We start from the raw sequence: 15,159 nt of genomic DNA on the forward strand, positions 1-15,159 counted from the left end.
ATTTACCTCAGAAAAACATATTTGGTGACCATAAACTCATTAGTCAGATAGAAATAAAAACTGTGGAGAGGGGCATTTTGCTAAATATACGCACCATGTAACATATTCATTGTAATTTTTACTGTTCTTCAAAGTTAAATTTATGTTTGAATAAATCTATCAAGTTTTTATGACAGCCACCATTATGTTTATATAAAAAAAACTAAAAAAATATTATTAGAAATATTATGTAATTGTAACTTTATTATTTTAAAAACTTCATTAAGTGTAATTTTAACAAATCAGTCAATTTTAACCTCCAATATTATAGTAATGTAGTACCAACTGACTCTCATGTATATTTTACAGCATTAGTTGAGAGATTTGGCATGTACTGTACCTGATATATATCCAAAATAGGGATGTAACGATATGAACATTTCTTATCACGATTATAGTGACCAAAATGATCACGGTTATCAGTATTATCACAGTATTGTTAAAATGGGCTGGAAATGTTCAAAAAGTACTGACACACAAATAATTTCACCAAGTTTTACATTTAAAATCAACAAACAACAAATAAAATGAGTTTTTGTTTGCATAACTAAAACAATAACATTACCAATGATGTCCGGATTTTAAATGACAACATGACTGACAAGAGTTTATCTAACAGCATATTCAAATATCTAATGTAAATGTTCAAATAAAGCTTTGAAAAAGTTTCATTAATGGTAAACCTCACATTTCAGCTTTTAAATAAAGAAAAGGGTCAACTCAAAATGATAATTTATTAATAAATGATTATATGTATTTATCTGCTCTATAAATAATACTAGATACCTTATTGTTTAAATGTTTAGAATCCACATAAGCTTGTTTTTCATCAAATTTACGGCAGGGCATGCTAATTCGGTCCGTTTTTTGATCTACACACCTTTCACTTTTTAAGACTAAAACAAAATATGGATTCATTGTTATTCTTAATTAAAAAGCATAACAACAATAAAACAGTAAGATACAATGACAACCTAGCTTATAAAACGTTTATTAACAAAAACGAATAAGACAAGCCATGGCATACACCACATGCTGTATTATATACTGACTAATAAATTACAGAATGTTTAGCAAACACTGAGGAATCAACTAAATAAAAAAGAGAGCCTCCATAGCATAACGTGAGGTAAACAGCAAAGACAACAAGCTTTTCAAAATGAAAAAAAAGAAAAGTAAAACTAAACTTGCTGTCGGTGACAGTGCTTGCATGTTTTTGTCCCACAAGAATACCAACATGTTCACCTTTGGTTTAAGAAGCGGTCCTTTACTTTAGCATGAAATCCATCCATCGTTTCCTCAATACTCGCGTAATTTTTGCTGCCGGCAGCTTCGCATTCCTGATGCGGCGAGTATAAACCAGGCTCTATACTCGAAGCGCCGCGCAGCTCAAACGAGTCGCGTGGTTTCGTTATGCTTTCAGTTTCGTTTGCCGTTTGATGTTTCTCACATGCAACAGAAATGCAGCACTTATGAGTTAAACAATGCGGTGGCCGCACCAGTGCGACTGCACACAAAATGTAGTCACACCGGCAGAAATTTTTTTCGCGAAATGCGCCCATTTGGTCGCACACTGGAGCTCTGTGCAGTACAGTATTTATTTATCCTCAGTTGTTCAAATCGCGGTAATCGAATATGGTTATAGTGATAATTAAAATATGAAACGGTAATACTAACCGTGGGGTATTTGATCACGATTTATCGTCAAACCGGTAATCGTTACATCCTTAATCCAAAATAATCGATATTGAATCTAATCGGTAATCGAATTGAAAGCTTGTTAATGAGAATCAAATCGTGAAATTTCTGTCAAAACCCAGCCCTACTGCATAGTGTGTATTACAATTGTTGCTGGTATCAATTTAATAATATTTAACTGAACCACGTATAAGCCATTCTGACTAGTCACTGCATACTAAAAAAGTAGTGCAAGTAGTGCATTCTAGCATGCAAAGAATAAATATTAATTGATGACCATTAAATAAATACTAATTGCTATTGGAATAAGTGCTAGTATCTAATGAACAATTACTAGTGAAAATTAAAAAGACACCAGTCACTATTTCACTACTTAATACAATACAATAAAATACAAATATAGATACTACTTGATTTAAAAGAATAAATATTAAAACAGCTTGCCACAGTCTTTCAGCTCACTGAATGGTTTTCACAAATAGACAAATAAAAGTGGAGTGTTAGTGCACTACAACACGAAGCAAATAAAAGCAACAGGAATGAAACCTTTGCAAAAAATACACTCAAATTAAACTCATGTGACCGCAATGCACAAGCCACTAAAACAAAGCAACAGACAGCAGAGACAAAAGCCTCGGAAAAACACCAGAAGAACTCACCAAAACGCCAACTTTAAACTATATCCGCGTTATACTCTAACGAATCCGGTGTAAATCTATCTCTCGGTGGAGAATGACTGTTTTTACAGCAACAGAACAACCGGAGCTCGCGCTCACTTTCGCGCCCGGTTTGAACAGCAGCGGTAGAGGCAGAAGCGCATGACAAAGCCCGTGCCGGTGGAGCCCTGATCAAGCAATATCTGATTAATATGGAGGCGGGGACGAACAGAAGAGGAGTCGGGGGGGGGAGGAGGAGGAGGAGGAGGAGGGAGATTGGGGGTCGTATTCATGTTATCAGCCAGACTGACAGTACTTAACTATAAGGCGCTGAATATAAAAATGTGATCAATATTAAAATACAATAAAAATATTTTATTACAGAATAATTTCTTTGTATCCTAAAGAAAAATCACATTTATCTTTAAGATTAAGTTTTTTTTATTTAGTCTACATGTGATGCAACATTCACAAATAATAATTACAGGTGCATCTCAATAAATTAGAATGTCGTGGAAAAGTTCATTTATTTCAGTAATTCAACTCAAATTGTGAAACTTGTGTATTAAATAAATTCAATGCACACAGACTGAAGTAGTTTAAGTCTTTGGTTCTTTTAATTGTGATGATTTTGGCTCACATTTAACAAAAACCCACCAATTCACTATCTCAACAAATTAGAATATATCAGCTAATTGACTCAAAACACCTGCAACGGTTTCCTGAGCCTTCAAAATGGTCTCTCAGTTTGGTTCACTAGGCTACACAATCATGGGGAAGACTGCTGATCTGACAGTTGTCCAAAAGACAATCATTGACACCCTTCACAAGGAGGGTAAGCCACAAAAATTCATTAAAAGTACGGCACGGCACGGTTTGCGTTTCCACTGCACTTCAGCACCGCTTTATGTATGTGCTATGTTTAGGCAAAAACTATACTGTCAAATAAAAGTAAAGAAAACTAGAATGATCTATCTAACTACAAGAAAAAGCACAAATAAATACAATAGAGTAAAGATACAAATAAAATAAACAGTGATTTTCAGTTTTTTTAGGTAGGTCTAACATTAGTTTTCAGGTACAGAAATTGAATAAAGTAATGAAATGTAAAACAGCATTGCATATTTGACTGTATAAATTAAATATTAATCTTTATTAAAGTTACAAAAGCTATTCAATCAAGAGCAGTGAGTGATTTCTTTGTTGTTGCTGTCTGATTAATATTAAGAAAGTGCTGTCACTTTAAGAGAATGCACTGATCCAGTGCACTGCTATAGTATGCTCAGCCGGCTATGTCTGCTATAGGATACTTACCAAGATGGGCATTTTGACATAATTTTTGTGTGAATTTGTCCATTTAAACACAGTACTTCAGAGAGAGCTTAATATTTGCGCGTGTTCTGAGGCGCGGGTTTACGCGCTTGGGTTGAGCGCACGCACAAATCTTCTCACTGCGCGCACGAGCTCGCGTCCTCTGGCTCTTAAATGTTTAAACTGGCAAAGCTTAAATTAGTTTAGCTTAAACACAGATATCAACGTGTGCTGATTAGGTCTCACCTGTGCGCGCGCGCTATCAGCACCCGGGTGATGACGGAATAAATGCTCATATTCCAGCATACGGCATTCGCAATTAAAAAGAGTGAATGGTTTGTCCACGTTTTTTTTCATCGCTGTTGTTGTAATGTATTGGGAAGCCAGAATGCGCATCCATCAACAGAAACATATATTAGCTGAACCCTGTTTGTAATACATGTTATATATAGCAAACCATATTACAGATGCATTGTCAGATTTGAGTTGAACCGCGTTCCTAGCACGTCCCAAACCGTGTGTGGAGAACCGTACGATTCGGTTTTTTTCCGCGAACCGTTCCACCCTTAGTTGTCAAGGCAGCCAATCAGAATTTAGCAGCCTCGTCTCTGATTGGCTGGAATTATGGCATATTGTAACACTGGGTTGTGTTGAGCAAGCGAGCCGTTGGCATTTAGAGAGCACTGAGGGCTGGCATCTAGGGAGCAAGCTAGTGAAACTTTGCATGCGCAAAAGAGAAGGTCTGCACAACTCCCAAAAAGTATTTTAAATGCAAAATTGATTTTCGTGCGCTCGAAATACTTTCTTCTTTGCGAGACAAACATTTTCTCCACAAAACTCAGTGTGCGCGTGCAAAATGCACTTTGGCGCGCTCAAAATATGATTTTTCGCACGCAGAATTGTGGCAGAGATGTAATCCCATAAATATTTGGCCGAGATACAACTATTTGAAAATCTGGAATCTAAGGGTGCAAAAAAAATACAAATAAAATAAAAATAGAAATATTGAGAAATTTGCCTTTAAAGCTGTCCAAAGTTCTTATCCATGCACATTACTAATCAAAAATTAAGTTTTGATATGGTAGGAAATTTACAAAATATCTTCATGGAACATGATCTTTACTTATAGGCACAATATGTATGCTAGAGGGTGCGTATTCAAAACAAACAAAGGCATAGTTTGATGACGCCGTGACTGAGTGTGGAATCATGGGAGTTGTCGTCTTCATCCTCACAGCCTATGCAATCCAACGGAAGAAATCATGTTCATGGATGAGCTAATGTATTAAAGATTTATTAACATCGTATTGTGAAGCAGGGTGAAATGAAGGCCATTGAACGAGCGCGACACATGGTTCGAAAGCAGCGGAGCTTTTATTATGCCACAGTCAACCGCTCAACTAATAAATTATTATTATTATTTAGATTTGGTCTACATTTTAATGCATCATTCATAAATAATAATAACAATAAAGTAATTATTATTTATGAATAATAATAACAACATTCATTAATAATAATAATATTTATGAATGTTACATTAAAATGTAGACTTTACCTTAAAAATTTAAATATTAAAAAATATATATTATTATTATTATTATTATTCATAATAATAAATTATTTATTAATTTACAAAATGTAAACCATGTATGCATGCATAAAAAAACAAGACATTTGAAAACTTTGAACAACACCGCACAATTAAAAAAATATATTATTTAGATAAATTTGCAAAATGGGGTAGTTTTATTAGTAACTGAAAAACTTTCACATTTTACAAACTCCAAACCCCTATAATCAGGAGTCTCCTGCCATTTCAAAGCTCCTCCCAGGCTTTTAGGGCTGAAGTGGGTAAAAGTTTAATGGAGATCAGATTCAGAGCACCCGGTTTGAAGCAAACGAGTACAGAGAGGCATGAATAATGCTCCTGCTGGAGGTATTTATGTGCTGTCTCACACACCCGGCGGGTATATTCTCGTAACCAGACCTTAGTCTGGTACCAGTCATAATCCCAAACCCTATTCATAATTCCAAACAAACCCTACTCAAGTCTTTGATATTTGCCATGAAATTATGCAAATGTATAGAAAAGATTATTACAAATACACAAACAGGCTACAGCCAAATTGGTTTTGTCTGCTTTGTCTCACACATTTATTCTAAATGCATTACGCCACCTTAGTGTGCGAGATGTGTGAAAAGCACCAACACTTATCAAGAATACTTGCCCTGTTGTTCTCACTTTAGGTTTGAGAACAGGACCAGAGGTGAACGCATAACTAATAAGTGTCTTCACTGCCTAGTGCTAATAAACAGCTCTAAAAATAACAAAATGAGGCATGAAGAAGATCATTTAGGCAAAGCATACCACAATATGGATTACTGTTTTAGACTAAACAAAAGCAATTTATTATTATCATTAAGAAACAATATAATTAAAATCATTGAAATATATTAAGGCATGATGGAAATGTAAAAATGATTAAATTCTTATTATTGGCACATTAGTAGGCAAATTGCTGCCTTTTAAATTAATTATTCAATCCAAAGAAAATCATAAAATGCCTATCAAAAAATTAAATAAAAAATTAAATCATTTTTGTATCAAATTTTCATCTGAAATGGGAAGGAAAAAAAGATTTGTGACAGACAATTTTGCTTTAATTCTTTCTGAAATGCTGTTACAAATGTGCTTCCTACTGTATGCAGAATAACTAGAGGCTGAATCTTAAAGCTCTTTCTTAATAGTACATGAGAAACACAAATTAAATGATTTATCGATGATCTGAATAAAAACTCTCAGAAGAAATATATTCTAACACAAACCAGCACAACTCCAGATTACAGGAAATCTAAACACTTTTCTTTTTTCTTTTTAGGAGAAATTAAGTTGAAACCATATTTTAATTAAAAAGAAAAAAAGTGTCATTTATCTGTAACTAACTGAAGATTTGAACCACATGTTTATCCTTTGTCTTGTGTCCACAGCTTGCCTTTCCATTGTCCTAAGCACCCATTACTGTTGTTCTATGCTACATTATTAATACATGCACACATGTGCACAACGTGCTCTGTGCCAGCTAGAAAAACAGAAAAAAATTAAGACATCCTTCAAACACCCACAGGAAAAAAAATGTATCACTCATTAGAAAGGTGGTACTCAATAATAATCTGTTAAAACTATGCAAGGCAAATGAAGACAAATCACACACAAAGGAAAGGATAAATGCACAGCTCCTGCTCTCATGCCTTCATTCAAAGCTCACTAAAATACCATCAGAATTTATCTGAACCATTTGCTTTTTCATGTTTCTATATAAAATGTGCCTATGGCCTTACTAAATGTAGTACTTAAATAAGTGTTGGAAAAAAGCATATATGACTGTTCGATTTATTCAAAGGAAAAATATCTACAATGTTTGGTGTAAAAATCAATTCAGAATACTTGGTGCAGTCAAAGATGAGCAATTTGAATTGAATAAAAGTTGAGTTGTATAAAGCTCTTCTAAACAATACAGCCTATAAACTAGTGCTGAGTCAATCATTACAATCATTCAAAATGAAAAGCCAACTCTGATGGTCGGGAGAAAATGTTATCCTTTTTGTGTCCTAAATTCTAAATATCAAAGACATAATTATTTCATTTTGGCCACTTATTTACTTCCACTAATAACTTCATAGAGAAATATTCCAAAATACCTTTCAAACAAACAAGCAAACAGTAGAATGCCATAATGGAGCAATTAATTGCTAATATGTACTCATAGACACTTCATACTTGAAGGCTCTGGTGTCTGACTAGAATAAATGGTAAACATCTCCCAACAATATCCTTTCTGTCTGGTCTTGTCCACTCTGGTAAAAGCAGGAAGAGAGCAGTAAACATGCCTTGAAAGTATTCAGAGGAGGAAGAACTGATAGGATACACATAACTACCATCATCCATCAAGAACTCAATTTTCATTCACTTCACATCAATTATTCTGCCAGAGCACGGGTTAAACATTTGAACAGCACCAACATACAGCGATAAACCATCACATCCTATAGATTTACAGCACATCAGGAAATGATATGTGCAGTCCTGCAAAGTAAACGTTGCTGCCAAGTAGAAATTAGGTGTCTGCAGTGTGTCTGCTTGTTAGAAAAAAGGAGAGAGATACTCATTTAAAATAAAGAGCAATAAAGTATTGAATTAATTTTTAGAGTATAGATGATGTCAGATTTAGGAATGAACTATACAAGCATGCTCTATTAATTAGGTAATTATGAATAAAATAAAACACCCGTTCAATTTGACTTAAATTAAGTCAAATTCTACCCTACGTTTAGTTAACTAAAATTCAAATCTATTTGTAAAGCATTGTAATCAAAAATTGGAGAAAAAAATTGCATGCACAATAAGGAAATTTTACAGTGAGATTTTGAAATGAAAAAAGAAACAATAAAAATGCAAAAGAGAGTGTCAATCAAAGCCACATTCCATAATATCAAGAACAATAAGCTTCTTTCCATAGATTATATAGTAGAGACAGCAGCAATGTTAGTATTTATGAAGGGAAAAGTTATTCTTAATATATTCTATAACTTTAAAATTAATTTTAAAAAATCTATTGCATATCTTACAAATTTTCTAATATATTTGACACCAATGGTTTTACTGTATATTAAAATAATTATAAGTAACACTACATAACAGTCTTTTTACTAAATATTAACTTACAATGAAATGTATAAATAATTCAATCATAAAATTTAATGATTTTACCATGGAAAACGTGTTCTCAGATTTTAAAATCATGGATATTATAAATATCAGACCTGATTTCATTTACATTATTGATTTAGCAGACACTTTTAAAAAGCAGAGAACATATTACTGTAGAGAACGCAAGTTTAGAGAGTCAACCCCTGCTGAAAAAATCAATAGAAAGCATCACAGAAATGTAATGGTTTCCACTACAAATACCATTACAAACATTACAAACAATCAACTTTTAATCATTAAAACCATTAAAAATGGTTTCCTGTAGTGTGTTTTGGGACATATTCTATTAAGATTTAGTGGTTTTAACAAGCCACCAATAGAAGGTGACCAATTACCAGTAGAGATACACAGTTTCCATTAAAACCAATACAAATCACATTATAAACAGTAAAACCATTACAAATGTTGTGATAGTGTCTATTGTTTTTTTGTTCAGCAGGATTTTTTTATAAATAAAAATAAAAGTAAAAAAGAATAGAAAAAGAATAAAGAAAGCTAGTAAGCAAGAAACTGAATTGTGGCAATTGGACCAGTCAATGTCACTGTTGTTCACTTGGACTTGAAGACACTAAATATTTGAGCACCGACTTAATTAAAGTTGATTTATGCTCATTATTGAGAAAATAAAAAAGAGATTAAAAATGATCTCTCTCTCTCTCAGGTCACCTGTTCCCAAACAAGGTTTTCGCTGTACTCACTGAGGAAAAAACTAAACTGTAGTGACCTCTAGTGGTCAGAGACTGTACTCACAGCAGTTGCCGGGAGGTTGCAGACTGTGGTTGGTCAGTTGACACCAGCCCACGGGGAAGATGTCCCTGGAGTCATACTGACACCAGTAATCGAACGCTCCTCTCCAGCCATCAAACATGATGAATATCTTTTCCCCTCTCATCTCTCTGATGGTAGCGGGACAGATGAGGTAGGGATTCTTTCGGTCCACCGCTTCCAGTTTCAAACCAGGTTTAAAGAAGTTCTGAGTAGGTTTGGGCGGCTCCTGAGGCATTCACAGGGAACAAACCATCCATACACCAATTACATTTTTTTTTAATTGTATATAACAAATTAATTTTGGTTCCTCAAAACATCAGAAAGATATATTTTCTTTTTTTAATATGCTGTTTACACTACTGGTCAAAAGTTTGGAATATTTTAAATGTTTTTGAAAGCATTAAATTGATCTAAAGTGACAGTAAAGACATTTATAATGTTTAAAAGATGCATGTTCCATTCAATCAAATTTTTTTTATTAAAAACCATTATAAATAATTGAGCACCAATAATAATTGATAACAATTGAGCACAAAATCAGCATATTACAATTATTGGTGAATGATCATGTGACACTGAAGACTAGAGTAATGACTGCTGAAAAATCAACTTTGCTAGATTGTAATAATATTAAATTGTAAATAAAATTTTACTGTTTTTTTATTAAATAAATGCAGCTTTGGTAAGCATTAGAAACTTATCTTAAAAACATTTAAAAAATATATATTAATTTAATTATTCCAAACTTCTGACTGGTAATGTATGCTAAAATGTAAATATTTGAAAAAAAAAAAAAAAGAAGAAAGTTTGTTGCAATATTTATTACTGCTTTTACTGAATTTATGTTGTGCACCAAACCAACCACTTTCCATTTATTTCAAAGCTTTATTCATGGATCTATGAAAAACCTGTTAGCAAGGTTTACAAATTGAAGCAATTACCTTTTTAAAGGCTGAAGCTGGAGCCATCTCTGCCCCACTTAATGTAGATTGTAATAATATTCAATTGTAAATAAAATGTTACTGTTTTTTTATTAAATAAATGCAGCTTTGGTAAGCATTAGAAACTTATCTTAAAAACATTTAAAAAATATATATTAATTTAATTATTCCAAACTTCTGACTGGTAATGTATGCTAAAATGTAAATATTTGAAAAAAAAAAAAAAAAAAGAAAGTTTGTTGCAATATTTATTACTGCTTTTACTGAATTTATGTTGTGCACCAAACCAACCACTTTCCATTTATTTCAAAGCTTTATTCATGGATCTATGAAAAACCTGTTAGCAAGGTTTACAAATTGAAGCAATTACCTTTTTAAAGGCTGAAGCTGGAGCCATCTCTGCCCCACTTAATGTTTTTAATAAGAACGTGGGCCATGAAGAGGCATTCATTCTGAACCCTGATAATGGGAAATAAATATTCAACCGGAAATGTTTAATGAACAAAAAGAAAAAAAGTATATTGCTATAAATATGTACAGCCAAGGGGGAAAAATCACTTTAAGATCCTGATTATGCTGCATTTAGGGAAAACAAATGCTAGATACTATTCTAACAATGATACAACCACATGTCTTTGCTAATCACTTTAACATGACTGATCTATAAAAAAAACTGATCTCAAAACCAACTTATTTAGACCAAAACTGGATTTAGATTGAATCCTTCTTTGAAGTTTATTAAAACTACTTTACCCAGTGGTGGCTGTAACATATCTCCGCTCTTCTCACACGTGCCGATAGGCTGAATGTCAGAGGAGTCAACCAGTCGCCAGAAATCATTGGTGCTGTCACTGCCATCCAGTCTGAGCCGCAGACGCACACCCATTAATCCCATCACTGTGGCGATACACATTGAGGTGGAATTCCTCGGGTCACACGCCTCCACTTTCATTCCCACTTTAAAATCATTACAAGGAGGGACTCTGGACTGCAGAAAGGAAGAAAAAAACAAACAAAGGGGGGATAAATAAAGACATGAAATGTTCATGACATAATGTGAAGATTATAGCAATAATGGAAACTTAAGTCTACAATCTACAATTTCAATTCATGAGAGTAATTTCAATTAGGAAAGCCAAAAAAAAATTGCATGTACACACATTATTTTGGGGTCTGTGGAGTCAGGCAGTGTCACATGATAATTTCAATGTGCTGATTTTTGCTCAAGAAAAATGGGTTATTATCATCGTTTGTAACAATGTAAAGTTGTTACTGTTAATCTTCAGACTTTTTAATCTCATAAGGAATTCAAGAATAACAAATATATTGGTTAAAACAAATTAAGCCACAACCAACCACGGATGACCCTTTATTTGGGCAGAAAGGCAGCATCATTAATAGACTGAAGAGCTCTACCTGTCTGAAACAGCTGGGGGAAGCAGGACAGGATGAAGTCTCTCTCAAGTACATTTCCCAGCTGAACGGCTCTGAGGAATGTTCATCAGGAAGAATGAGATAAAGTACACAGTATTTGTTTCTTTACAGGTTAATAAAGAAAGAGGAGGCGGTACCGGTGAGCTTTTGTGAAGGATGTGAATCCTCATTATTCCTCCCCGATTTCTCCTTATTACTGTATTTTTGGTCTGCAATTCAAAATGTCAAAACATTGCTGAGAATAAAAACAAGTAATTTACTTAATTATGAAAAAGGATTAACAAAAAAGATGAAATTTTGAAAGTCAAAGTAGCACTTTGACCTTTCTGGTGGGTTTTGCCCATGGTGACCTGGAGCACCACATGAAGTGGACAGAAACTGGACAGCCAGCACAGCTCTTAAACAGCCAACTGAAAGAAAGAAAGAAAGAAAGAAAGAAAGAAAGAAAGAAAGAAAGAAAGAAAGAAAGAAACAAAGAAAAATAATTTTTTTTAATGCTGTATCAATACAAATAACATTCCATTTTATTTTTCCTTAATTCTTTTTTATTTATTTTTCATTACACTATCCATTACTACAAGTTTGAGGTTAGTAAAATAAAATAAAAATTTGGAAATAAATGAATACTTTATTTAGCAAGGACTCATTAAATTGATAAAAAAAATAGCAGTAAGACATTTATAATGTTACCAAAAAAATATCAGTTTACTATGGAAGCCCATTTCCACCACTGAATAAAAAAAAACAAGGTAATTACGACTTTTTATCTCACAATTCTGACTTTTTTTCTCAGAATTGCAAGATATGAACTCGCAATTCTGAGAAATAAAGTCAGAATTAAGAGTTCATATCTTGCCATTCTGACTTTATAACATGCAATTGCGAGTTATAAAGTCAAAATTGCGAGATATAAACTCTTTTTTTTTTACTTTTTTTTCCGCAATTCTGACTTTGTTTTTTTTCTCACAATTGCGTGTTATAAAGTCACAATTGCGAGATATGAACTCGTAATTCTGAGAAAAGAAGTCAGAATTGTGAGATAAAAAGTCGTAATTACCTTGTTTTATATTTTATTTAGTGGCGGAAACGGGCTTCCATAGGTTTTCAACACTGATAATAATAAGAAATGTTTCTTCAGCACCAAAACAGCATATTAGAATGATTTCTGAGAAAGACACAGAAGACTGGAGAAAATTCAACTTTACCATTACAGGAATAAATTACATTTTGAAATATACTCAAATTTAAAACTATTATTTTAAGTTCAAAAACATTTTTAAATATGACTGTTTTTACTGTATTTTTAATCAAACAAATGCATCTTTGGTGAACATAAGATTCTTCTTTCAAAAGCATTAAAAAACACCAAATGTATAACCCTAACCAGTAGTATACTGTAAATATAAATACAAAATATTCATACACATACAAAAATACTGAACTATTCATAGAGTCCAAACACTTCATAATTCTTTTAAAAAACAGGCTATATAAACTTATATTCAAATCAGTTTTAGTAAGAGCCTTTTCTCTGTAAATAACAGTCTCTTTGTCTCTTTTATCACAAGAGAGATCAGCTTTGGCCCATGAGTTCATGAACCCATCACGGAAACCATATTACAGCATTACGGAAGACAGGGATTATACTTTATACTCCCTACTGGCATCTGAGTGCAATTTATTCCACCAACATTGCACTGTCCAAAAAAAAAAAAAGATTATCACTAAATCACAAATACCTTTAGAGAATCAAAGCGCGCCTAGGAAAAGCTTTTCTTCTATTTGACATCATAATAAGTTACTGCAGCTTCTGAGGGACCCTGTGCTTACTGATCAAAGCCCCGGCTCGCTCAGCAAGTCATAATTCACATCTCAGTTTGGAGAAAATTGGCTGCAGCTGACGTCCAGTGTGAGCTGACAGTAGGATGAGGAACTTGCTTTTTATTCCTCTGTTAGTCCACTTAATGTTTCTCAATGGGATATTCAACAAAGCTAAATTAAAAAGAAATAGACTGAAAAACAGGGTCTTGGCTACCATTTTAGTCCCATCAACAAGTAAATTAATCTTTTGAAAATACTCTTTTTTTTGTAGTTTGCAAAAGTGAAATTATTAACAAATATAATAGAGCCTTCAGTATTTAATGTTTGTAAACTGATAAGAAGTATATCTAATCTGCTCTAATTTGTACAGTTAAGTGCTTGTAAGTTTTGTTTTATGAGCCTTGTTATTATGTCTTTCGTACACAAATGCTAATTTAAGACTATGTAAATATCAGGTGGTTATTAAGGTCCAACTACACACTGAAAAAAATGGTGACTGTAAAAAATTGCAAGTAAATTTCACAAATAATTACAAAGAATGAAATGTGAAATTCTGAAAAAGAAAGCCAGACAGCATTTTCTTGTAAAATATACTCCAATCATATTTATAACTTAAAAAAAAATGTGTTTTTTTTTCTCCAGAGAATTTAGATAAAACTAAAATAAAAATCACTGGAAATATAAAGGCAATTATAGGCATATCGGAACTACAAGGTACATTTTAAAAAGTCTTTTTCAAGAGATGTGTGGTAAAAAAACATGTATTTCTACTTTATTCTTACTTGTTTATCCAGCCAAAGGATTCAGGGAAAACTCCAGATGATGCTAAAACCAAAAATTCCCCAAAAAAACAAGTCCTTTTTGCAAGGAAAAAGAGATGCAGTCCTTTCAATGTCACACCAGTGTTTCTGCTCTGAAACTACTAGCCACTTGTGTCTAGATAGCAGACAACCTCTCTCTCTCCCCCTCTCTTCTCCTCCTCATTCTTCTGTCTTAAGCTGTGAATCCCATTCAGAGAGTCGTCATAAAGATTCCAAACCCCCATAAAAAGGTCATTAGCCAGTGTGCATTTGTGGGAGTCTGCAGCAGTACATCAAAAGGATTCCAACACCTCCCATTAACAGATGATGTCTACATTTTGTGCTCTCTCTCTGTCCGTCTGTCTTTTCAAGGCCCTTGCACCACACCCCCCAAACAGGAAGCTTTCTCTTCAGACATGGCTGCTTTAAAGCAGGGTGGGGGTGAAAATGGATATTAGGAATTCACAGATGAAAAGAATGTCAAGAGATGCCTAGATCTAATTAATCTCATGCATTGATGTGATGGGGTCTTTTATTCTTTTAAAAAGTTCTGGTTTCATCGGATAGTGCTGGTTTAAAAAAACAAGCACACAAACAAACAAACAAAAGCATTAAAATTATAAATGCAAAACCCTCAGATTATCATGTAAAAACATTGTTATACAGAGTTCTATATTGCTACAGGATTAGCATAAATGTTTTTTTTTCATGCTGTTTTCATGTGTAAAAAATATGTATATGCATTAAAATGATTACAGTTAACTATAACAACAACTAAAACCATTAAAAAGTGTATTACTTTATAAAAAAAACTGAAATAAAATACGATCTAATAAAAATCACCTGCCAAGGCAACATTTCTCATTTTAATTTAGATTGAATTATATATATAAACTTTAAATTAAAATGGAAAATATTAA

At 33.1% G+C, this 15,159-nt stretch overlaps 1 protein-coding gene across 2 annotated transcripts in view; it reads right to left on the minus strand.

Annotated features, from left to right (window-relative positions):
• The window catches only part of LOC107582052 (sex comb on midleg-like protein 2), a 29,251-nt gene extending 17,242 nt beyond the window's left edge, over positions 1 to 12,009 (minus strand). For both annotated transcript variants that reach the window (XM_016267775.1, XM_016267765.1), the window contains exons 1-6: positions 11,941 to 12,009; positions 11,756 to 11,827; positions 11,601 to 11,671; positions 10,938 to 11,172; positions 10,555 to 10,643; positions 9,226 to 9,469 (exon numbers count right to left, since the gene is read on the minus strand). In XM_016267775.1, the coding sequence (XP_016123261.1) occupies positions 9,226 to 9,469; positions 10,555 to 10,643; positions 10,938 to 11,172; positions 11,601 to 11,671; positions 11,756 to 11,827; positions 11,941 to 11,962 (733 nt within the window). In that variant the 5' untranslated portion in view covers positions 11,963 to 12,009. The remainder of the gene's footprint in view (positions 1 to 9,225; positions 9,470 to 10,554; positions 10,644 to 10,937; positions 11,173 to 11,600; positions 11,672 to 11,755; positions 11,828 to 11,940) is intronic.
• Positions 12,010 to 15,159: the final 3,150 nt, after the last annotated feature.

Source organism: Sinocyclocheilus grahami, unplaced genomic scaffold (assembly GCF_001515645.1).
Source record: "Sinocyclocheilus grahami isolate Dianchi unplaced genomic scaffold, SAMN03320097.WGS_v1.1 scaffold3.1, whole genome shotgun sequence".
In the NCBI taxonomy this organism is placed as follows: Eukaryota; Metazoa; Chordata; class Actinopteri; order Cypriniformes; family Cyprinidae; genus Sinocyclocheilus; species Sinocyclocheilus grahami.